The 25,124-nt window shown below is 41.9% G+C and overlaps 1 protein-coding gene across 22 annotated transcripts in view; it reads right to left on the bottom strand.

Annotated features, from left to right (window-relative positions):
• Positions 1–25,124, bottom strand: part of MACF1 (microtubule actin crosslinking factor 1) — a 340,165-nt gene that overhangs the window by 106,694 nt on the left and 208,347 nt on the right. For 16 of the 22 annotated variants that reach the window (XM_044237864.1, XM_044237868.1, XM_044237866.1 and 13 more), the window contains 10 exons: positions 24,212–24,347; positions 15,222–20,666; positions 14,557–14,706; positions 12,495–12,710; positions 12,258–12,407; positions 9,241–9,474; positions 6,806–6,955; positions 5,029–5,262; positions 3,343–3,543; positions 123–641 (listed from right to left, as the gene is read on the bottom strand). In XM_044237864.1, the coding sequence (XP_044093799.1) occupies positions 123–641; positions 3,343–3,543; positions 5,029–5,262; positions 6,806–6,955; positions 9,241–9,474; positions 12,258–12,407; positions 12,495–12,710; positions 14,557–14,706; positions 15,222–20,666; positions 24,212–24,347 (7,435 nt within the window). The remainder of the gene's footprint in view (positions 1–122; positions 642–3,342; positions 3,544–5,028; positions 5,263–6,805; positions 6,956–9,240; positions 9,475–12,257; positions 12,408–12,494; positions 12,711–14,556; positions 14,707–15,221; positions 20,667–24,211; positions 24,348–25,124) is intronic. The other 6 variants (XM_044237878.1, XM_044237879.1, XM_044237881.1 and 3 more) reach the window with 1 other exon arrangement.

Raw genomic sequence — 25,124 nt, 5'->3', positions numbered from 1 at the left:
ATATACAATTCAGCTCACTCACTATGTCCTAAGGTTCTTATCCTAAGCCCCAGCAACTACTCACTGTTGTGTGAAGGTTCCCACGACCACCCCCGCAGAGGCTGTCAGGACTCTCGTGGTACCTTTGAATGGAGAGCAGTGTATCTTTCTGTTGCATCCTTCAGCTTGCCCTTCACTAAGTCTCCAGTGGCTGATGGTTCTCTGCCTTCCTCAAAGCTGTTTTCTGTGTCCAAGACTTTCTGCCCTGAGATAGTCACAAATCGTAAGTCTCCTTTGTGGGAAATGACGTCCTCTGAGAAGCTCCCCTGCCGCTTTAGCAGGGAGGGAAGGGCTTCGGGGCAGCTGCCTCCCTTGTGCATGTTCTCCAGTTCTCTCTCGGACCGCTCCAGCCAGTTCTCAAACTCTTGATGGTCCTGTAGAAACTTCTGCAGCTCGTCCCGTAGTGTCTGAGCCTGCTTCAGCTCTGCCTCCGACTGGGCCAGGGTAGTCGCATACTGCCCCTTTAGCTCTCCTAGCTTGTCCTGTAGCACCTGGCGTTCCTCAGGCGTGAGATTGTGGCCATGCTGGTCCAGGAAGGCCTGAGCTGACTGGGTGGCCAGGATGAAATTTTGCTGCTGAGACAGCAATTCTTGGTGACGGGCCTGGCAAAAAAATTCCCCCCAAACAAAGAATGATCAGTAGGGATCCCACAAAAATTCGGTTATGTCTACAATTAGAAGTAGAGAGAGATCTCAATAGGCCACTTTTCCAGTTGTTCAAAAATCAGTATCTCTCAATATCTCTCACTTTCTAAGCATTATGCCATACAGTAGTCCCAGCTGAACTGATACATGTAGGATCTCAGGGTTTTCTAAGAGACTTCACGTATAATATCTCAAGTGATTTGGGGCACAAATGGCAATATAAGTAGACAATATCTATGTATGTTACATGTCTTGACTAAGGTCAGGCAGTTAAGGGACAAATTAAGACTAGAATCTGGCTTTCACCAAACCATTCTTTTTTTTTTTTTTAAATTTATTTGACAGAGATCACAAGCAGGCAGAGAGAGAGAGGAGGAAGCAGGGTCCCCAAGGAGCAGAGAGCCTGATGTGGGGCTCGATCCCAGGACCCTGGGATCATGACCTGAGCCGAAGGCAGAGGCTTTAACCCACTGAGCCACCCAGGCGCCCCTTCACTAAACCATTCTAAGTCTAAGTAAGAGAAGGCACAAGTGGCCAGCTCATAACTACCCACATTAATGGAAGGGGAGAGCAAGTTGGATAAGCCAAACATGACAATATAAAAATTTCAAATACTTAGCTATGAAGTCTCCATTAGCTGTGAAATATCCCTGAACACTGTCCCACCTAGGAAAGTTCTTAGAAAATTAATCCTTTAAAGAAACAATTTGTACTCCAGTGGGAGTAAACTGTATTTCTGGAGCACAGGTAATTTGTATTTTTTATTTGTATGTGCTATGTCTATGTGCTTACACATGGACCTTTTTTCTATTTCAATGGAATTAAGTTATTTCAGGGAGATGTGGTTGTTTTGTTTTGTTTCTTAAAATGTTCTTCCTGAGTCTAGGGGTGCCTGGGTGGCTCAGTTAAGTATCTGACTTTTGATTTTGGCTCAGGCTATGATCTCAGCTCAGGTCACGATCTTCAGGTCATAGGACTCCATACTCAGCAGGGAGTCTAGTGGAGGTTCTCTCTTCCTCTCCCTCTCCCTCTGGCCCTCCCCCACCTTGTATGCAAGCTTTCTCTTCCCCAGTAAATAAAAAAATTTTTAAATAAAACAAAATAAAATGTTCTTCCCGAGTCTAATAGACAATAGTGGGGATTCAATCAGTGTTCTTGCCTACCTATATTGTTTATGCAACTTCCTAGATCAGGACAATAGCTTAATTTTTACCAGAACACTGTCCAGTTTCAACCTGAATCAGCAACCTATAGCATCAGCTTCCAACATTATCTCAGAGAAGCTAGGGTGACAAATCTTTCCTTCTCAAATAGATAGTAAGGGGTAGTACCATAGCTTGTCTGTACACCCCCCCAGGTGTTCCCATTCTCATCCATCCACAAGTAAGGCAGTCTCCTTCCTAGGATGGAGGAGCTCCCTGGTCAGGCTGACTATTGCCAGCAGTTCTGTGACAGCAGGACCATCTCTGCTCTGTGCTGTTATGACTGCCACAGCTTTGGGGGACACCTTACAATGTATCTCTAAGCATAACAGCAGCACGCAAGAGGGCAAAATCCCATTAATACAAAACAAAGCAATGACACAGGCTATTCAGTAGAAGCATTCTAACTAAGCCAAATTTTCTTTGCTATAAAGGTGTCACTACTAAATAGGTGATCCATGTGTTTTCTAATTTCCCTAAACATATTGTTTTTCAATTATGCAATAAAGGATGCCTGCATATGCCAGTTAATATCCTAGGAAACAGTTCCTCTGGTTGGTTCACTGGTTTATCTCCAATGCCTGACACACAGCAGGTAATTGATATTTGCTGAATAATGAATACATGGGTAGAGATAAAGAGTGAGTAAGGAATAGTTTCTTGAGGGTGACAGGAAACCATTAAAAAAAGGGTTAATCAAGGATATTGTATTTTTAGACGATCACTTAGTCGTGTAGGAGGGAGGGTAGAAGGCACAAGGCAAGGAGACCAGTCAAAGCTGCCATAACAACTCAAATGGAAGGTGACAGTAGTCCAAACCACAATCATAGCTCAGGGGAAACAGAGAAGCAGCAATGACTCTCAAAGAGATCTAAGAAGAGGGGATTTTATGACTAATTAGATACAGGAGAGTAGGGAGGGAAAGGAAGATGATGTCTAGCTCTGGCAATGAAGTGGGAGTAGAGGAAGGAGAACAAGTTTGATGGGGTGGAGGGTATGTTAGAGAAAACTGAAGTTCCATTTTTTGAGGCTGAACTGCTTGTGGTTCCAAGTTACAAACAGGCAGATGGATTTATGTACAGGTTTGAAGCTCCGCACAGGCATTTAGGTAGGAATTCTCCAGTACAGGTGGTAGCTGAAATATCTTGAGTGGATAGACCTACCCAAAGGAAGTATATTCTGAAAGATGAGAAGAGGCTGCAGCTGCCTCCTGGAAGCACAGCAGTATCTCACAAACTGGCCAGAGGAAAGGAAAAAGGAACACCAGGGCAGAGTAGCGCTTTGGAAAAGCAAAGAAGAAAGTGTTTCAACAGTGTCAAAGTGCTGAGGTATCAAAGAGGGCATGAACTGAGACATACTTACTGTGCTTACTGGATTTAGGGGCAAGGTGGTTATGGTGACTTGCCCAGGGCAGCAGAGAGGTGCCCAGCAGAGTGAAGACAGGCTAACATTCTCACCTTCATCTTCTCACATTGCTTGTCCAGTTCCTCTGGGGCTTGGCTCGCCCCCTCATGAGCATCCGTGGTATCAAAGGCTCCTTTCCCTAGGCTAGTTGCGGACAGCTGCTCCATCTGTCCTTCAGATCGCACTGCAGTCACCCAGTCCAGGAGAGCATCAATCTTATTCCTATTCTCTGCCAGTTCCTTTGCTGCTTTATTCTGAAAGCCACAGAAGGAGTCTAGTGAGAAGGCCTTAGATACTCAGCTGTACAAACAAAGGTTAAGAAAAAAGTAAGAATTTCATGCTAAAGAAGACTCTAAGACTACATATAAATGGTCTTTGCATCCACAAAAAAGAATGAGCATCTTCTACATCTGTTGAGAAAAAATTAGTTAAAACAATCTCTAGATTTTTGTCTGTATCTCACTGCTTTTATTTCTTTTTTAATCTTTTTTTTTAAAAAAAGATTTTATTTATTTATTTGATAGAGAGATCACAAGTAGGCAAAGAGGCAGGCAGAAGTGGGGGGGGGGGGAGCAGGCTCCCTGCTGAGCAGAGAGCCTGATATGGGGCTTGATCCCAGGACCCTGAGATCATGACCTGAGCCGAAGGCAGAGGCTTAACCCACGAGCCACCCGGGTGCCCCTATCTCACTGCTTTTAAAAGGGGGGGGCAACCCCCTTGGGTTCCATCCCACCTCGAGAGCTTTGTACTACCACTTTGCTACTGCGGGATAAACCTTGCTTTGCTGCCTATGATAAAGGGCGTAGGAGGCGTGGGGATGGCAAAACCCTGGATTTAAAAGGCTTTAAGAGATGATTTAGTCCTGGCAGCCCAGCAAGGCTTCATGGATCCTTCATAGGTGTGCAGAAGTGACGGCCTGGCGATGGCCTGGCTTGGCAGGATCAGAAACAGTAGAGTCACTCTGGATTACCAGCTGCCTTTCCCTAAGGGAAATGTAGACTTCTCCCAACCTTTTTCTGCCAGACAGAGTATTAAGTCCTAAAACTTGCCTCTTGAATTCCATTTTCTGACTGTTCAAGTACTGTGATTAATTAAACAGGTTATGCCAAGTGATACCTTCATATATTTCAGAATTCCTCTTCAGGTAATTTATTTCTCTTTTCCATATTTTCTATCCCCCCCCCCCATTTGTGTCAGAATCCATGGCCAGACAAAGGATTCTAATTCAATCTGCCAGGGTTGAGGGGGGTGCAGAATACCATTTAAGACTTTATCTTCTCCTAGATCTATCCCAGTGCCTCAGTTTCCATTGATCTGCAAGGACAACCTGGGGATAGTGTGAGGCACACAGAGACTCCTCAGATACTTCCTCTTTGTGCTCTTGGATTATCAATCTAGATTCATGTTTGAAATGTACCATTTGCTTTTTCCTCCCCAAGGTACTACCCTTCTTAACTAAGTTCTTTCCAAGATCTTCCAGTCAGAGTACTGAGTACACAGAGAGTAAAAATATTTTTTCTTTGGGAGTGGGGTGGGTGATATGAACTTCCTACCAACTATTCCTGACTTAAAGTCCTTTAGGAAATTTCTTCCCAAATCACAGACCAGCTCCTGAAGTAGCCTCTTTTTATGATTCTATGTTCTCTGTAAAGCAGTTTCCCCTTATTACCTTTTCTTCACTTGCCAGATGCCAAAATTTTCTTTTTTAAAAATACCATGTATCAAAGAAGTCTGGTTACCTTTTCAGTCTTCTGCTGTACGGCTGAGGTCACCACTTCCTCCAGCTCCTTCTGGGCCACCCGAGTCCGTTCCTGGAGAGCCTCATACTGCTCCTTAGCCTGACGAAGCTTCTCCCGAAGAGTTGTCAACTCATGGGGGCTCAGCTTGGCCTGGTTCTCTTCCAGGAAGCCTTCGATGTCCTTGACAACACTGGCAAATGAGGCGGCCCGACTCTGAATATCGTCCTGTAAATCCTTAACACATGAACACGCGGGGGGCAGAGATGTCAACATTCCTTCTTCTAAGGCTGCTAACAGCACACAGATGGCACGGCCAGGATGACACACACCTGCACCAGGGGTGTGTCCATGACTGTAATCTGCTTAGGGTTTAGGCCTAAACCAATGCAGATAAGAACTTCTAAGAATTTTTTTTTAACTTAAGAAATATTCTAACACTTAATTTTCTTTTTCTTTTAAGATTTTATTTATTTGAGAGAGAGAAAGCAAGAGAGAGAAAGAGAGCATGAGAGCAAGTACATGAGCAGGGTGAGGGGTGGGGGAGAAGCAGGCTCTCTGCTGAGCAGGTAGTGCTTGAGTAGGTAGCAGGGGCTTGATCCTGGGGCTCCAGGGATCATGACCTGAGCGGAAGGTAAATGCTTAACCAACTGAGCCACCCAGGTGCCCCTCTAGTACTTAATTTTCTAAGCAAAATTTAAATTTCTAAGCAAATATTTAATGAAGACAAAAAAGGAGACTGTCCACAAACATGATGTTTATTTTGTAATGAGTTGTTCTCAAAGAGATCAGTCTTCTATACAAAGGAGTTGACAATAGGATTCTAGCTGAGTTGAGACTTGATTGGTCCTTTATACTCTTTGGGTTATCACTCCTTAGCCTTTTTTCTTTTTTTTAAAGATTTTATTTATTTATTTATCAGGGGCGGAAGGGAGAGAGAAAAAGAGAGAGAGAGAGCGAGAGAGAGAACGAGAGCGCACAAACAGTGCGACTGGCATGCAGAGGGAGAAGCAGGCTTTCCACCAAGCAAGGAGCCTGATACAGAACTTGATCTCAGGACTCTGGGATCATGACATGAGGCAAAGGCAGATGCTTAACTGACTGAGCCACCCAGGCAACCTTTTTTTTTTCCCCCCAAAGTAATCTCTAGGGCGCCTGGGTGGCTCAGTGAGTTAAGCCTCTGCCTTTGGCTCAGGTCATGGGGTCCTGGGATCTGTCCCTGCATCGGGCTCTCTGCTTAGCAGGGAGCCTGCTTCTCCCTCTCTCTGCCTGCTGCTCTGCCTAATTGTGATCTCTCTCTCTCTGTGTCAAATAAATGGATAAAATCTTAAAAAAAAAAAAAAAAAGTTAAAGTAATCTCTACACCCACCGTGGAGCTAGAACTCACAACTCCAAGATCAAGAGTCATATGCTCTACCCACTGAGCCAACCAGGCATCCACCACTCCTTATCCTTAATGCAGCCTATAAGGCCCAGCAGGATATCGGTCTGACATGGGGCTTGATCCCAAGACCCTGAGATCAAGACCTGAGCCAAAATCAAGAGTCAGCCGCTTAACCAACTGAGTTACCAAGGTGCCCCTATATATGTGACAGGTAATAATTACATGTTCACTTTTGTGCTTATCTGTATAATGTTTGTCTCTCCCACTAGACTCTAAGCTTCATGAGAACAGAGATATTTACTGTTATGTTGCCAGCATGAAGCACTGTGCTGGCACATAGTAAGCCTTTATGAAGAATTGCTGAAGGAAGAGAAAAGTGAATTAATTCATACTGACCTTCAAGTCACTCTGGTTCTTCTGCAAAGCAGAGAGATCCTGCTGGGTAGCTCTACCTTGGTGGCCTGCCAATGCACTTTCTGCCCGTCCTAGCCAGTTGCAAAGATCCTCCAGTTTCTGGTGACAGGTATTTTGCTGTTTCTGCAGGGTCTAATTAAAATGCAAAGGGATCAAGAGATGATTAAAAATTCTCATTTTACAAATACAAGATAGCTCCCTGAAATGTAAAACAGAAAGGTTATATCTTAAGGATGGAAGAGTTGGTGAGAGACTAGAACAGGAAAAAGCACAGAAGTCATATTCAGAAAGCTCCCCTCATTTGGACAATCTGTTGATTTGGGTCAACAGTTTAGATTATATTCAGGGGTAATTTCAGGTGAGAACGCTCCCCAGTTTTGGTTGGGAGTTCCTTTCCAGACTGCTGTTACTAGCCCTGGAAATGGAGAACAGAGAGCCGAGATGCTTCAAATTCGTAAATGATAATGGAGATAATAACAAATTAGTGGTTATGATCAAGTCCTCCACCAGAACTAGAGGATATGCTACATACTAAGTTAAAATACAGAACATTAGAAGGACTGCATTAAGGGGGGGGGATCAAGAATCTGGATAATTCATAAGCTAATTGAGCTTCTTAATAATTGAGCTAACTTTATAAATCAAACGTCTCATAAATGCAGATACCCATTAAATGGAATGATTACATGCCAGGCATGAGCGGCTTGGCTATTTTGAGAAGGAAACTGCCCAAGAATAGCAACTGGCTCATTCCTTCAGGTGTCTACAAGTGATAATCAAAGACAAAAGTCAGGCCCACAGGGAGGGAGGGAATATGTTTCTGTGCCTGATCCTTTCTCCAAATCTCATCTCGACTATATGACACTGAAGCACCTAACTGAGCCATTGAGCATGATGTGTTCTTCTGACCATCCTTCTAGAACATTGTCCACCAGTTTCTACCTTCTGATGGTGTTTAGTCACCTGCACTTACAAACAGGTGCCCACATTGGCCCTCTCTCCCCCTCTTTAGGACAAATAGAAGGGCTCTGGAAGAGAACTCCTAAGAGCTCTTCAGCTGTAAAACGGGATCTCCATGGGTTAGGATGGGTGCAGACTGAATCTGAAAAAAGCAAAGCAAACAAGTTACCACACAGACATACACATGCATTCAGGGCAAATATAGAGAGAAGCAGAGCATTTCTGACAATAACAAGGTTAATAAATATTGTGGAATTAATTATGCGCTCGGAGAGAATGTTCACATGCAGTTCTACCACTTGCTGCAACTCAGGGGCCTACCCTGGATCCAGGCTGGGTCTTAAAGTGCCTCAGACCAATGCTATTTCATTAATTATCCACAAACTACACCGTGTTATATATGTTTCCAAGTGAGGATACTGCAAATTTTCAGATTTGGAAAGTAACCTGAAAGGTTGCATCCGTATTTTATTTCAATTCAGTACAGTTGGAACAACATGCAGTAATGTGGGGACATACGGAATTGACTAACTTAATTTTGGCTGAGCCTAACTCAAAGGCTCCATTCAACTTTGCACAACATTTAATAAAGGTGACCCTGAGATAGATTGCTGGTGATAATGACATTCTTCTTCTTCTTCTTCTTCTTTTTTTTTTTGATAATGACATTCTAATACCATCTTGTTCAACTCCAACTTACTGTTCAAACAGCAGAGATGCCTAAGCATCATTCTTGGTAACCTTAGGTTATGATGTTACCATCAATGGAATTATGTTGAGTTTTGCAATAAGAGGGTTGTGACAGATGGTGATAGGATGGTTTTTTAAAAAAATGTTAACACCTAGTTTTACACCCTGTTTTCCATAACTGAATGAGCACTGGGCATCATAGTGTAAAGAGAGGTGCTAGAAATTAATCATGATTTAAAAAGTGCTAAAAAATTAATACAATTCTGATAAAAAATTCGTTGTCAGCTGTTTGAAGATGGTCAAAGAATATTACTGTTAATCATGTGAAAAGCCCCAGAATAAAATTCATTTCAGAACCATTCTTCTCAAGAGCTCAGAATACCTAACTGTTCCTAATGGCTGCCAAAAGAATGCTGAGGGAGAAAGGAGGAGAAATAAGGACGAAGGATATGACTTTTGTTTGGAAGTCAGACACAATGAGACACAGTGAGGGTCGAGTCTAACTAAAAGGAAAATACTTGCATGTGCATACATATGTAAACACGCACATTCTCTCACAGCACACATAAAACCAAAAACATGGCAAGAAATACAGCCAGAACAACTGCCTCCTAGACCAGAACAGAATGGTCTGGAGGAAATGAAATTTCAAAAATTGGTCAACACAGGCTCCTAGAATCATGACAGATGGAGTCTGACCAGAAATCCCAAGGACAGAGAAGGTACCCCAAAAGACAAAATGAGCCCAGCCGCTGGTTCAGTCTGACCTTGACCTGGGCTGCCTGCTCCATTTGTTGAAAATGGCCCTGCAAGGCATCCATCTGAGCTGCGGTCTGCTCCACAAGATCCTGGAAGGACCTCTGCAGTTCACTCAGAAGGCTCAGCACTTGCCGGTTCTGCTGAGGGGATAGGTCCTGGGCGTGCTCTGAGATAAAGAACTGAGTATCAAAAGCAAGAGCATCGAGCTGAGATTTCCTTTCAGCCATGGGCTGCTTCAGATCCTAAGTAAGGAAATAAAAAAAAATTAAAAATAAAAAAAAACTTCTCATTCTGTCAAAGCAAAAGCTCTTGGTTTTAATTAGAGTCAACATAAATAAAGAGGGATTAACTTGCTGTATTTCTATCATTGATACTGATCATTTCTAGGGCCAAACCAGCACAGGAAATCTCTCTCATTTCTGGTCTCTCCAAATTCCCCATATCTTACAATTAGGTTTTCTTTACTGAACCTTATCTCCAAATGCAGTAAATTTTTATTTTTTTATGTTAATAGAATTATACTACTGCTAATCCAGGTCTCTGTAAAAAAATTTTTTTTAACGTTTGGAAAATTTATCATGAGTTTCTAGTCTAAGATAGATTGGCTTAATCGTAATTTTTTTTTTTTTAAGATTTTATTTATTTATTTGACAGACAGAGATCACAAGTAGGCAGAGAGGCAGGCAGAGACAAGAGAGGGGAAGCAGAGAGCCGGATGTGGGGCTCAATCCCAGGACCCTGAAATCATGACCTGAGCCGAAGGCAGAGGCCTAACCCACTGAACCACTCAGGTGCCCCCTAATCATAGGTTCAAATATCTATTTGTATTTGTGCAGCAGTGAGTTGCTAGAAGGCCAGAAGTAGGGAGGTACTCAATTTATTTGTAGTATACCACTACATGGTTTTTAGAGTAAATAAAGTTGTTTATACATTTTAAGCATATAAAAGATTATAGACTTTCCTATGTAATAGTTACATATATATACCTACCTACCACTAGAATTTATCTGTTTTTAGATGATTAAAAGCATGCACTTTTCCCACAAATACGTAGTGGTTATCAGCTATGTAACACTGGATGCAATAAAAACAATTAGATCTCTATCGCTTTGAAACCAAGGGTAGTCAGCAATCCTGCAGAGCAGACAGAAAGGGGTTCTTGCGGGACGCCTGGGTGGCTCAGTTGGTTGGACGACTGCCTTCGGCTCAGGGCGTGATCCTGGAGTCCCGGGATCGAGTCCCGCATCAGGCTCCCAGCTCTATAGGGAGTCTGCTTCGCTCTCTGACCTTCTCCTCGCTCGTGCTCTCTCTCACTGTCTCTCTCTCTCAAATAAATAAATAAAATCTTTAAAAAAAAAAAAAAAAAAAAGAGAAAGGGGTTCTTGCATATTTATCATTAAGATAAGTGTCTTTATTCATCTGTGATGAATGGATTTGGGAAACTGTCATTGGGACTGTGGCTGCCTTTCCAGTAAGGCATTCATTTAAATTATAACTTGGGGAGGAAACCATGCATGAGATGCTGTGTGTGTGTGTGTGTGTGTGTGTGTGTGTGTGTGTGTGTGTGTTTTGAAGATTTTATTTATTTATTTGACAAACAGAGATCACAAGCAGGCAGAGAGGCTAGCAGAGAGAGAGAGAGGGGGAAGCAGGCTCTCTGATGAGCAGAGAGCCCGACGGGGGGCTAGATCCCAGGATCCTGGGATCATGACCTGAGCCGAAGGCAGAGGCCTTAACCCACTGAGCCACCCAGGCACCCCAGATGCTCTGTGTTTTTATATCATATACTATGTCACAGGAATTTTATTCACTCTTGCTTTTTTTATACTCTCCTAGTGAGCAGATCAAGTCTGCAACTCACTTGCCTAACGAACAATTTGGAGGAAAAGGCATGGATGAAAATGGCAGGTCAACTCTTGCAAGACATAAAGGGATGGGTTGGGATGCCTAGGTGGCTCAGTGGGTCAAGTGTCTGCCTTTGGCTCAGGTCATGATCCCAGGATCCTGGGATCAAATCTCGCATCAGGCTCCTTGCTCTGCCTGCCGCTCCCTCTGCTTGTGCGCTGACAAATAAATAAATAAAATCTTTTGAAAAGGGGGGTTGGGGGAAGATGGGTTGCATCCAAGAAGCCTGACCATGGTCAAATTATGTCTGCTTCTCTTAAGACTGGGGAAAAGGCAGAGGATAAAACAGAAGGAGAGGGCATCTTTAGTTCTGCTCTGACTTTAGAAAGAATTTAAGGAGTGTGCTATCTATAGCAGAGAGCAAATAAACCAGTGTGTGGTATCTGATATTATCTTAAGTATAACCAAAACAAAGAATAATGTTGGGAGGAAAAACAAACACCTCAAGTCTTGAGTATTTCAGTGTTTACTTTTCCCTCACTGACTTATAAAAAGAATCAATTAATTTAAAGCTTAAGGAGAAGAAAAGCATCCCTTTAGATCAATGGTTGGAAATCAAGAGTCCCCAGACCAAATCTGCCTGTGACCTGTTTTTGTAAATAAAGTTTTACTGTAACACATCCATGAACATTCATTTATGTACTGTCTACAGATGCTCTGATGTTTCAACAGTAAAGGTGAATGGGTGCTACAGAAATGGTCTATTTGTGTATGACCTGCAAGGCCAAAAATATTTACTATCTGGCCCTCTACAGAAAAAGTTTGCCAAGCCATGCTCTCAATCATGGATCAGTAAGTCTCCTGAAATTGGTGTATGTAAAATTAGAAACAAAGGACAGATACTAGATATTCAGTTATAAAGACAAGATGAAGTTGAAAATAATAGGCCATTCCAGACTCTCTAAGAACAGATGCAAGGAGAAATAACCATAATCGTTGAAGCTCTAAGGGTATGATAACCTAAATACACAGCAGACTTTACTTCTAAAATGGAATATCAGTTTTCCTGAGAAAGAGAAATACAGATCCTGGTTTGCCTCGCAGGAAAATAAAATTGATATAATATTGATGTAACTCAGAGGATGATGAAAACCCACTTGAGAATGGGTGGGGCGCCTACCTTGTACTGCTGGAGATGGTGTTTCAGACTGTCAGTGTCGGTTTCATCGTTACATCCCTCATTGTCCAGAAGAAGAGTAATACTGCCAACCCAGGCTCTCAGATCTTGAAGTTGGCCTTTTAACTGTTCATACTGATTCAACACTCTAGTCTAAGAAACAAATGGCAAATTAGATGACGAAAATCTTCAAACCTGCCCAAACTTCATGAGCCTTTGGAAATAAAAACAAGAAGCAACCTTTTTTACTTCCACAGCACTCTGGAGGTGGAGTAGTCTGGAACTCCAGGTGTCACTCACAGAGCTGAGGGACTTCTGAAGATTCTTAGCATCTTTCTCTAGAGCCTTCAACAGTTGAGCGGGGACTTCTTGAGGCTGGCTGATGATTATCTGATTCACACATTCTAATTCCTGATTCACCAAGGTGGACAGATCCTTTAGCTCTCTGTCTAATACCTGGGGGGATAAAGTGGAGTTACCTCCAAAATCAAGACTAGAACTCTTACTATTGAGGAATAAGCTGTGAACACAGTTTTCTGTCACCTCATGCCAACAACTGCTTTACAGCTTATGAAATGTTTTTATGTATGTTCATTTGTTTGTTTGGTTCTCACAATCACTCATTCTCGAGGTAGGCAGAATTGGGATCATTATTATACCGGATTTACAGAAGCAATGCCTCAGCTTTAGAAAAGGTTATTCTTTATTTTATTTTTGTCTTAAGTCACGCACCTCAGCGATGGAGCCAGGACTTGGATTCAGGTTTTCTGTTTCGATGTAGTGCACCTTCCCATACAACTTGCTACCTCTTTGAGAGTGTCACTATGCTTTATATAATGTGACACAAAATAAGTCAAGTAGAAGAACAACTCTTCCTGGGCTCTTAGGAAGCTCAGTCAGTTAAGCATCTGACTTCAGCTCAGGTCGTGATCTCAGGGTCCTGGGATCGAGCCCTGCATTGGGCTCCAATCCTGCATTGGGCTCCACACTCAATAGGCAGTCTGTTTCTCCCTCTCCTTCTGTCCCTCTCCCTGCTCATGCATGTGCACTCTCTGTTCAAATAAATAAAATCTTAAAAAAAAATAAAAACAAAAAATAAAACCTCAAAAAAACCCAAAAGAATGACTCTTCCCTCCAAATTCCAATAGGGCAGAAGGAAAAAATAGAAAAACACCCTAACCCAGCCATCTACAATATTCTGATCCTCAGCAATGTAGCCAGAAATACGCTGTGGGAAAGTTGGTGGTTCTGGATATGATCCTCACCTGCTCTTCAGCTGCCCTCCCAAGGCCACACTCTGGATACTGAGAGAACTTAACCTCTACAGCCTGTCCTCATTGTGACTTCAATCTTGTGACAAGGGTTGAAGAAAAAGGGCTCCTCTTCCTTCCTCTCAAGCTGTCTCATTTTATGTCCTCAGGAATTCAGATCATCCATTATCATTTCTTCTCTCCCCTAACTTCAAGTTCTCCTTTTCTATTGGTTCCTCCTCATCAGCCCCCAAATCCACTCAAAACATTCTTCTTTCAATGCATCTCCTCCAGCTAGTGTCCTACCTCTCTCCTCACTTGCACCACCAAGCCTTCTGGAAAGAATGATTTAAATTAATAGCTCCCCCTTCCAACCTCCCATTTGTTCTAACTGCAACCTCGTTTATGTCTTTACGACTCCACTGAAACTATTCTTATTAAGGTTATCAATGACTCTGGGCACTAAATCCCCCTTTTAGTCCTCACTTGGTCTCCCTACTGTATTTACTCCTGCTACAACTCCTTGTTGAGTCTCTTCTGCTTTGGTTTCTGTGAGACCAGTGTTTCCTGATGTTCTTTAGAGATCTCCATTTCTTTAAATCTATTTTTTTAAGCCCCTTTAATAATGGTATTTTCTTTTCCTTTCTTTTTTTAAAATAATTTTTAAAAAGATTTTTATTTATTTATTTGAGAGAGAGAGACAATGAGACGACAAGGGGGGGGAGAGGCAGAGGAAGAAGGAGAAGCAGACCCCCGATGAGCTGGGAGCCAGGAGCCCAACATGGGGCTCGATCATGACCTGAGCTGAAGGTAGATGCTTAATCATCTGAGTCACCTAGGCGCCCCAGTAATTTTTTTTTTAAAGTAGATCCATGCTGAGCCCAATACAGGGCTTGAACTCCTGACCCTGATATCCAGATCTGAGCTGAGATCAAGAATCATATTGCTTAACTGACTAAGCCACCCAGGTATCCCTGAACAAGTTTTTCTTCCTCAATACTCTCTATTCCCTCCAAAGCTGGTGGGCCTGCAGGAAGTCTCTGGGAACCCACCTTGGCCTGACACAACAGGTCCTGTAGCTCTGCCAGGTTTAGGTCCAGAGGTTGAATCTGTTTGGTCCTCATTTCAATGTCACGTAATAGAGAGAGATAGGATACCAGCTTCTCATCATGTTCCAGACAGAGCTGCCGGTTAAATACATTCTGTGGAGACAAAAGAAAACTCATTCAGATCAGACTTTCACCTTTAAGTCTGCTTTTAAAAGCAGGCTGGGTTTTACTGATAGACAAATAGAAATTTTTACCACACATAGGGTGGGATGAACTAAAACACATTATGTGTCTATGTTGTTTCAAATCAACAGACAAAAAAGTGATTTTATTAAATTCCTTAGGGAGGAGAGGCTCATAATTATCAATCCATGAATATCATTTTAGCGAAACCTCCTAAAGCTATTTCGACCATAGGTACCATCACTCTGGTATTTCAACTTAAACCCTTGCAAAATTTCAGAAAGACATTCTGCCTAATTTTTTAACAACTCTGTAACAAACAGATGATGGTACACTAAGCTATACCTTAGAGAATCATCTAGTGCCCTGAAACTGTATATATGCACAAAATTGTATATATGTAAACTCAGTATCCAGTTAAGAGTTTTAGCATTAAACTAATTATATCCAAAATATATATACAAACACACCACAGGAAAACTTACTTTAGCTGTTCTGGAGGGCTCTGGGTTTACACCTTCATTTCCCCTTCCCCCAGCTGTAGTCATGAAGGGTGTCTGTTCACCACCAGGGCTTTCTTTGAGCTTTTCCTGTGGTGTCTTCTCATCCATCTTCACTGTAGGGTATGGGAGTGGCACTGGCTTTTCTTCACTGGTCTCTGGAATAGTGGGACTAATGGTGGCATCCTGTTGCTCTGCCCCCTCTTTTTGAGACACATCTTTGAACAGTTTCTCTGGAAGAAGGGATGCTAAGACTGTGGGAACACCCTGAGTTACCATGCCTTCAAAAGATGCTGCTTCTACACCTGTATCTATAGGGTTTGACATTTCTAGAAATTTCTCTCCAGCCATTTCCTGAGTTGTTATTATTTTAGATGTGAGAATTCCACAAATTTCACTATCACTTTTGCTGTCCTGATGATGATAGTCCTTGATGTGTGAGAATTCCAGATAACTGGCTTCTTTGGAGTCTACTGTGGAAACTGTAGATTCTTCTAATTTAAGAGTTCTTGTTGAGTCAAAAGGTACTTCCTGGTATGATCTTTCTTTATATTCATTAGAAGAGCAAATCAGATCTTTGGTTTCTTTGGTCTTAAAAGTAATCCAGGAGTCTTGATAAGAGTTGGTCTCCAGTCTGATGTCTCCTTGGAAAGGTTTGTTTGATTCAGAAATTTGGGATTTGCTGGCAACTTGGGCCTTTCCAACTGATTCCTGGTAGTATAATCCTTCAGGTCTTCGGGTTGTAGAAGAGAATGGTTCACTCTGGGCCACAACAGAAATTTGAGATAAATCTTCTTCTGGTCTTAAGGAGGGGCTTAAATTTTTTCCTTCTTCTTCAGTGACCTGATTAGGTTTGAAGAATGTTAAAACATCCTGATTTACAGAAATTCCTTTTAGTATTATTGGGGAAGAGTTTTCAGTTTTACAAATAATAGAAAATCCCAGCTCTCTACCAGCTTCTTCTCTTCTTTCATTTCTGTTTATTTCCACAGGTGGACTCTCTACATTGGATCCCTGGTCAGTTCTAATGATGGTTTCTTGATTCAACTTTTCTTCAGAAAGAATTGGCTTATGTGTTTTGACACTTTCTTCTATAATCATTTCCCTCTTCTCCCTCTTACTTTTCTCCTTGGTATTCATTGGTTTCTGCATAATCTGCTCACTCAGCAATTTGCCTGAAGTTTCATAATCTGATTCTCGTCCTCCTGAAATAATTCTTCCTTGGCTTTCTCTTATTTCTTTAGGATCTTGACCTGATAAAGACTTCTGCATATAAGAAGTAATTTCCATTTTGGCCCCTATGTTTTCTTGCGTTTCATTTGTGTTTTTTTCCATGTCATCACTAGCCGCCTCTTTGAGTTTAAAATCATGAACTTCCAAGTGAGAGGGTGTTACTGAACCTTGGCCCAGCAATGTATCTTTATCATCACCAGGAATTATGATACTGACAGATTTTCCAGCTTCTGGAGAAGTACTCCTTTTATCTTGATCCTTGCATTCCAATTCCTTTAATGAAATTTCCCTGCTCTTTTTGGCCTGTCCCCTGGAAGAAACTCTTGTTGTTTTAACCTTTCCTTGTGCAGACTGACTTCCGATCTCAAGTAATTTCTCACCAGCTCCTTTACTATAACTCATTCCAGCAGTCCGATTACAAGCAACTAACATTTCCCTTCTTAGAAATTCCTTCTCTATTTCACATACTTCAACCCCATCTTGCTTTTCAACCTGAGCCCCGTGACTGCAGGACTCTGAAGTATCTATCTGGATCATAGTTGCCAGTTCAGGGCTGATAAATCTTTTCTCAACAGCTTCCTTTAGAGTCACTCTTTGATCATTAAATATGTCAACAATTCCTCCATTTAATACCTGATGAGATGCAATAATTCTTGCCATGTTTTCATCTACTATTTTCTGTTCCAAAGCTGAAGCCAATGTCAGTCTTTTCCCTGTGGCAGTATCTATGATTCCCCCAGTATTTGCCTGAGCTTCCAGAACCTTCAGTGTAGATATAAAGTCCACTTTTCCAAGCTGAGTTGCTTGGGACAATGTAAGCACTCTGTTACTTGCTTCATCTTTAATGTCTGAGAAGGGAATTACTTCTAGATATCTCTGTCCAGATTCAATATCAATCTTACATTTCTTTACTAATTCTGAATAAGGAACAATTCTGTAATTTTCAGGATCTACAATCCCATGCATCATTCCTGAAGACAATATTGCTTTATTAGTTAACAGTCCTTCTTTTTCAGCTTCTGCCAAGGTCAATCTCTGGCCAGAAATGAGATCCACAAAGCTTCCAGTCAAAGTCTGAATTTCTTGGATTTCTCTTTTCAAGTCTGGGGTAACAAGATCTAATTTTATGGCTTCAGGAAGGGAAATAGTTTCCTTGGTTTCAGGATGAAAAAACCGACAGAGGCTTAACTTCTCAACTTTTTTGAGCTGCTTGGCTAAATCTTCATCAATGATTCCATGCTCAAAGGCATTATCAACAGAAAGTCTCATCCCAGATATATGGTGAATTATACCTCCATCTACCACCTGCTTAGTCAACAACCTAATAGCCTCCTCTCTCTCCAGAAGTCCTCGGTCAATGGACTGCATGATTGTTAAAGGAGCTTTGTTATCAGGGTCCATAATTCCAGTTGTTTCCATTTGTAAGCTAATAAATGTCTCTCTAACTGTTTTCTCAGCATCTCTGCCTTTGGAAGCTTTCTCCAGATTTATAAGCTCTGTCTGGTCTGCACTGTCCACCAAGCCAAGATTTGAGGCCAAAGTTACTGAAACCTTTTTGCCTCGTTTTAGGTCAACAATTCCACCAGTCACCACCTGGCCCTCTAAAATTCTGGAGGCTGTTTGTGTGTCAAGAAGTCCAGCTGCAACTGCTTCCTTCACGGAGCGGAGTGTGTGGGTACGGGGGTCTAAAACACCGCTAATAGCTTTGTCTGCCATGAGGACATTATGTAGTAATTTCTCATCCATCAGACCTTCATCAATGACTTCTGCAGTGGTCAAAGACTCGCAGGTCTGAGAGTCAAAGAAGCCCCGAAACATGTTCAGTTTTCCCATAAGTTTCACAGCAGTGTGACTGGGCACAATACCTCGGGCTATTGCTTCATTTAGTAAGAGCTTCTGACCTGTTTGGTTGTGAATGATACCACCATCTAGTAATTGTGCAGATAACTTATTTAAGGTAGCTTCCTGAAGCAATTCTGAAGGATGACTGCATGACAGGAAGGTTTCATGACCACTGTCTTCCACATCTGTCTTGTCTAATGTCAACACACTACCGCCTACAATGTCGTGTCCTTCTGGATTTTGTTTATGGTCATCTCTATCCAAAAATGTTTTATTTAAGCTTTTCTTTTTGTCTAGAATATTCATGTCATTTTCAGACTTCAGTTCTGATTCTAAATCTAGAGTTTTCTTTACCTGAAATTGTGACTTTCTGCTTTGGGGTTTTATGACGGGCCTTCCAGTTTCACCTGGAATTTCAATTTCAAGTGTGTCTGCTTGTTCTGTCTGACACAGAAAGGAAGTCTTTCTAGGAGTCTGCCCTTCTTCCTTCAGTGTTTCAACAGGAAAAGGATCTTTGCTCACCACCCAGGTCACATCTTCAGCTTCCTCAGTGGGTGCCGTAAGGAGAAATCCCCTGCTAACATTCTCTCTGGTAGCCATTCCTATTAATTCTTCCTTTTTGGTGCCTAACAACTGGCCTTTTAACTCTGATTTGCCTTTATCTAGAACCATCAAAGTATCAACATTTGGATCTCTCACTTTTTGTTCCCCCACAAACAGGTCCCTCTTAGGGTTCTCCATAGTGGAAGCTTCAATTTCTACAGTGGTCATTTTGTCTTTTGCTTCAGTGCAATCACCCTGATTAGGATATTCTTCATTCTGGAAAGGAACCTGGAATTCACATGGCCTCACATTCAGCCCATCACAGAAAGTTTCTGTGGTTTTGACATTTGCCAATTCTTGTAATTCCTTGGGAGTTTCTAGTCTCTGATGCCCAACTTCAAACACTTCTGGAGGATTTGCTTGATAGTCACCTCTTGCTGTCAGTGTCTCCATCAGCTCATTGTCTAAAAGGAGCAGCCTCTGTCCATCCTGCACATTGATATAGCTGTGAGTCATCAGCTGAAACAACAGCTTCTCACTAGGGCTTACTATGCCCTCAGTTTGACTCTGGCTCTGTGGTAGACCTACTGCTCCAGGATGAATGTTCCATTTGCTTTGTTCTGAAGACTCTGCTAATTGCATGTGGGGCATCACATCAGGTATACAAATTGATTTTAAGTTACTGACAAGATCTTTGTCCAACATACCATCTTCTACTGCTCTTTTCCAGGACCAAACTTCTGTGCTTGCTGGTAGAAACAGAGCTTTAATATGCTGTCGGCCACTAAGGATTTTATGAGCTAATTCAGTAGACACAATACCTTGTTCCAAGGCATCTGTGATTGGGAGGATCTCTCCAGATTCAGGCCACAGCAACCCCATGAATGACCAAAGGGATTCCAGAATCACAAGGGCAATCTTAGCAGCTACTAGATCATTGTTCACTGCTTCATCTATTGTCAGCCTATGTCCAGTGATGGTGTCTATGATGCCTCCTGTCTGAAGCTGCCTTATGAGAAGAGCACAGGCCATATCTTGGTCAATCAGATTATGTCTTACAGCCTCTTCCACAGTAAGTCTGTGTCCTGTTCTTGGATCCACTATGCCACCAGCAAAAAGCTGAGCTTCCAGCAGCCGGACAGTGACCTGTCTGTCTATTAGGCCTTCCTGAACTGCACGGAAAATGCTAACCTTCCGGCCTGACTTCAAGCTCACCATTCCCCCTGCCAACTGCTTGACAGGCAGCAGTTTCAACCCTGAGTCTTGGTGGACAATACATCTCTGCATCAGATCCAGCAAACTTATTTTTTCAGCTGTGTTGGGGTCTATCAAATTCTTGGATGATTTCAGGTAAGACTCTAACACTGAGTGAAGCCTTGGAGAAATGAGGCCTTGGTGAAAAGCCTCCTCTAGGTTAATGCAGCCCTCATTAGGGGGGAGACTGAAACCTCCAGTTGCCAGGTGAGCTTCTAAGATTTTCAGTCCAACTTTCTCACTGATTATTTTCTTGTCAATTGCTTCCACTACAGAAAGAAGGCCTTTGCTCTCAGGAAGCCCACTGATTAAGGACAGAGCATCCTGTAGTTCTTGGAACTGCTGGTACATCTGGGAATTAATGAGGTTCCTGGCTAGACCTCCCTCCAAAGAGAGCTTTTCGCTGGTCTCAGGGGCAATGAGGCCAGACGTGATAACCTGGGATTCCAGGAGCACAAGGCCTGTGTCTTGGTCAATGAGGCCCTTTTGCATGGCTCGGAAGATGGGAAATATCTCCACTGTGCCTAGGTCAATCACCCCAGCAACTGCTCTGCAACCCTAAAAAAAAAAGAGAAAGAAAACGGAATCAGAGAAGCCCAGCTATTGAAAGGATTCGTTCACAGAACTATAGTATATCAAATTCTGACCACAAGAAAAACCCAGCCTGGGATGAGCCCCAATATGTAAGAAACACTCTAAAGCCCAGAAGCATTAATACTAAGAAGGAATTTGTCTAAACTGCAGAATGTTGACCATGGCCAGAAGTTCACAGATTACTTGATGGATGTAGCCTTAAGCATATCTGAGTGACAAGCTCTACAAACTAGCAAGCAGTGGAAGTGAAAGGTCAACTATTTCTAAGAGTAAATCACCACAAAGATTCTTTTAGAAATATACCAGTTCCCCGGAAGTGAGAAGTCAACTCTACATAGCAAACTTCTCAATGTTGCAACCCATGCAGAAGATTCTTGAAATAGTATTTCGGTGATAATGAGTTGAGCAGGAGCAGTTCACAGGATTAGAAGAAATATTCAAGCAAGGCCAGTAGCCACACAATAGGTGTGCATCTCTGTAAACAGCCCAGCATGTAGTACTTAAGCAGCTGTTTTACAGTTGGGGCAGTCATTGTCAGTGGCCACTGTTAGTGCCTTCCAAGTCTGTAGCCCTGAGTTAAACTAGTTCTGGGAACTGGAAGAAGCAAGTAAAGGAAGGAACAGACTGGGATCATTACCTCTGGAACTACTAGCAACTTTTCTTCTGGTCCAGGCTATAATGGCTAGTATAAGCACCATACTTATAGTTACGACTTGTGGGGCACTTAATATATGTGCTGAGCACTGATACTTTATCCTCAAAACAATCCTATGAAAGGAATTATTTTAGTCTTTAATTTACAGATGAGAAAATGAGGCACAGTGAGGTTATTAGGTAACTCGCTACGGTCACAAAAAAAGGGAGTTCCAGAATAAAATCAAGGTCTGACTCTAAGTCTTGTGTTATCACATTGCTCCCCGCCATCAGATCCGGAAAAACATGAATGACAGGTCGGCAGAGTTACATTATACACAGGAGTTAGGTTCTAAGTCCAGGAAATAAGGCAAATCTTATACATCGCCAAAGTTACCCTTGCATTAAACCCTAAAAACTCCTGGAAGAATTTCTGTTTTGAGCCTTTTATCACAGAATTATGGTATTCAGAAATTAAATCATTCAAGTGTTTTGCCTTTTAAAACTCTTTCATTACTCTCAACTTCCTACCTCTTGTTCACATTCATTATTTTCTATAGATGATTTCGTCTGTCCCTCTTAGGTCAGTATGACTTTCTGATCCTTATTTAACTCTTGAACTTAACTCCTGAACTTATTCATAAAGGATGTTGTAGCAACTGCCAATCACTTCCCTACCTCCTAAATAATGCATTTCCTTCTCAGTGAAAGTAAGCTCTGTAAGAGCAGGTACTTTACCCATTCAGTGTCTAGGACCAGTTTCAGCAGTTCAATAAACATTTGCTGAATTAACGAATAAATTGGTAAATAGTAAGGAAATCCTTAAAATCCTTAAGCTACTTGCTCCTAGATTTTAAAGACATACACTGAGGATTTCAAATTCAATTAGCTGCATGCTCTAAGAGACAGAGAATAGAAGGCAAATGAGGGAACACATTGGTTGACATCCCTAACCCACTGTATTTGTTCAAATAATGAAATAACAATTCATCACACTACTTAAAATATAATGTGTTGTTCCCCATCCCCCTTCTTTGTTCTGACCCAGAAAGCAGTTCAAATTGTATATAGCAAATGTTTGTTCACACGAATCTACCAGGTGTCTGTTCTACAGAGATTGAAGGGAAAATCACACCAGCATAACTCTTTGAGATGTATGAATAACTCTTTATATAAAATCCATGTCAAGACGGCTCAGAAGCTGACAAGATGACAGAGGAAAAGATTCTTTTGAGAACTTCTAATTTCTTCTCTGAGGTTCCTCGAGTCTCAAAGATGCTGACATTGAAGAAAGACCTAAAGTCTGGCCAATTGCTAGACAAAGAGAAAAGACTACATGCTGTTCCTTCCAGTATTCTCTTAATTGAAGGACAGGCAGGAAGCACTGAGCTGGGAAATAATCCAGAGAAATCAAGTTCAGTCCTACCAAACATGGGCATTCTGACCTAAACAAGCAGAGCAAGACAGAGGGAGAGGAGGAAGGGAAATGTAAAAGGCTTCTACTTACCAGAGTTGTAGCACGCCTTGGGCAGATAGAGAGAGAGCCTTACGGAGCAGCTCAGCCGCATCGCACACACAGTGTAAGCTTGGGGTTAGCGTCCAGCATGCGACTGTTTTTTGTTTTTTTTGTTTTTTTTTTTTTTTTGCAAAAAAGAACCCCAAACAGGTCGTCCTCTTTTCCCTTTTGTGCATTTGTGCTTAAACTCCAAAGGGTTAGTGAAACTTGTAAGCAAGGATGTCAGTTAATCAGAACAATACTTCACATGAAACACACGAACAGTAACAGGGGACACATCATGCTCAATGTAGTGGTGCTTGGCAGCTTGGCTTTCTTTCTGTTCTCCCCTTTTTTAACCTTCAAAATGAGAACTGGGTGTTCTCAGCAAGCAATTGTTAAAACTTTTCACATACTCCCTTATATGGTGAAGCAATAAGCCATTGGAAGTGGGCTACCTTACACAGAGAACGCTAAACCAGCACATTCTTTCTGAAATTTACTCCCAAATAAATCATAGCTGGTTCTGTCTTGTGGTCTTTACAACTCTAGCTCCTGATGCACCAATTTCATATCCAAGGACCAGAGTCAAAGCATGTTTTGTTTGAATATCATTTTGAGCATCATCTAGACCAAATTTGATAATCACATGACTTTAAATTTTGACCTGCCCCACATATGTTGGCCATTGCTTCACAACATAGGAAATAAGCAGGCAAACACACATATATATCCCAAAGACACATGTATATAATATGGTAAGTTTACATATACACACAGGTATCCAGGAAGAACTCAGGACAACCAGGAGGAACTTGACAATTTTGAAATGGCCCAGGAAGTGAACATGAGTGGGAACTGGTAAAGATGTCACATGATGGGATGACCATGGGTAAGGGGAACCAGCGTCTCAGTCAGTACAGCTAATCCACCAGCTTGCTTGGAAGTGAGCATTTCTCATTTAGATATGAAAAAAAGTATGGGGTTTAGAGGACATGGCTTTTTCTTCCCAATAGTCGGAACTCCTGGCTATCAACTTTTAAGTGACAATGCCATGAAGGAGTAATCTTGCTGCCCTGTGATCAGATATAATATAGGATTTATGTTCTCCTCAACTGTGGTCTGCTACAAAATGGAAGACAACAGAAATAGTGAACCAGGGTCTACAGGGTTGGCCATGAGTGCCTTCTAGTATTCTTGACTGACCAGTACATCATGGAACCCCAGTAAAGAAACACAAGACAAATGGCTGCTATGGTGAGGTTAAAAATTAAGTCACATTGGTCATGGAAAGCTAGTGAACATGATTCTCAAATAGCAAAGCTGTTTTCATACCATTCGAAAGGTACCCTTCCCATTTGGAGAAAGAAACTAAAAGTACCTTTTGTTCTGTCTGCTGGGCCAACTGGCTCTGAAGCTGTTGAAGCTGGTTTGCTGAACCATCACAAAGGTCATGGTAAGCCTTATTCAGAGCATTCAACTGCTCAGATATCTGTTCCTTCTCTTTTTCCGAGAGCCTGGAAGTGGAAGTATTGAAGCTCTTTTAGAGAAAAACCTTTCTCCAAACTTTCCCTTATTACTTCAAAGTCATGTCTTCTCCATCTGGATGGCTTTCTTCTTTGTCTCTGTTAACTACGGATCATCTGGTCACTCTTCCATATTCACTGAGCACGTGGGCATCTGGCTCATATTCCTGTCTATTTCAAATCAAGTCATGATTCTTGGTGATGTCAATGCTCTTGTCACCAAGTGTCTAAAAGCCTATGCTGTAGTCTGAAACCTTCTCAATACAAACAGCCTCCAATCCAAATGGCCTCTACTCCACTTGAACTGCACCCACACATGGCAAACTGGAACCTGCCATCATTTAAAATTATTCTACCTCTGAACTTTAAAACTTCAAGAATCTACTGTTTGATAGTAACTTCTGATTATAACCCTACCTTTCCAGTTGTGTTTCTTTACAAGAGTAAAGATAAAAATAAGAAAGAAATAAATAAGAAAAAAATAAAACATTTTAGACAAGAGAAAGTAAATGAACTATCATTTACCCACTGCCCAACTTTACCAAATTTTAATATTGTACCAGACTGTACTTTAGATCCTTTTCTTTTCTTTTTTATAAGATTTTAAAAAGAATGAGAGAGAGCGGGGGTGGGGGGGGCGGCAGAGGGAAAGAGAGAAGCAGACTCCCTGCTGAGCAAGGAGCCCAACATGGGGCTCAATCCCAGAATCCTGGGATCATGATCTGAGCCCAAGGCAGACACTTAACCAACTGAGCCACCTAAGGTCCC

The sequence above is a fragment of the Neovison vison genome, chromosome 2, assembly GCF_020171115.1.
Source record: "Neovison vison isolate M4711 chromosome 2, ASM_NN_V1, whole genome shotgun sequence".
NCBI lineage: Eukaryota > Metazoa > Chordata > Mammalia > Carnivora > Mustelidae > Neogale > Neogale vison.
Note: the sequence above shows the minus strand (reverse complement) of the source record. Positions and strands in the feature narration are given on the sequence as shown.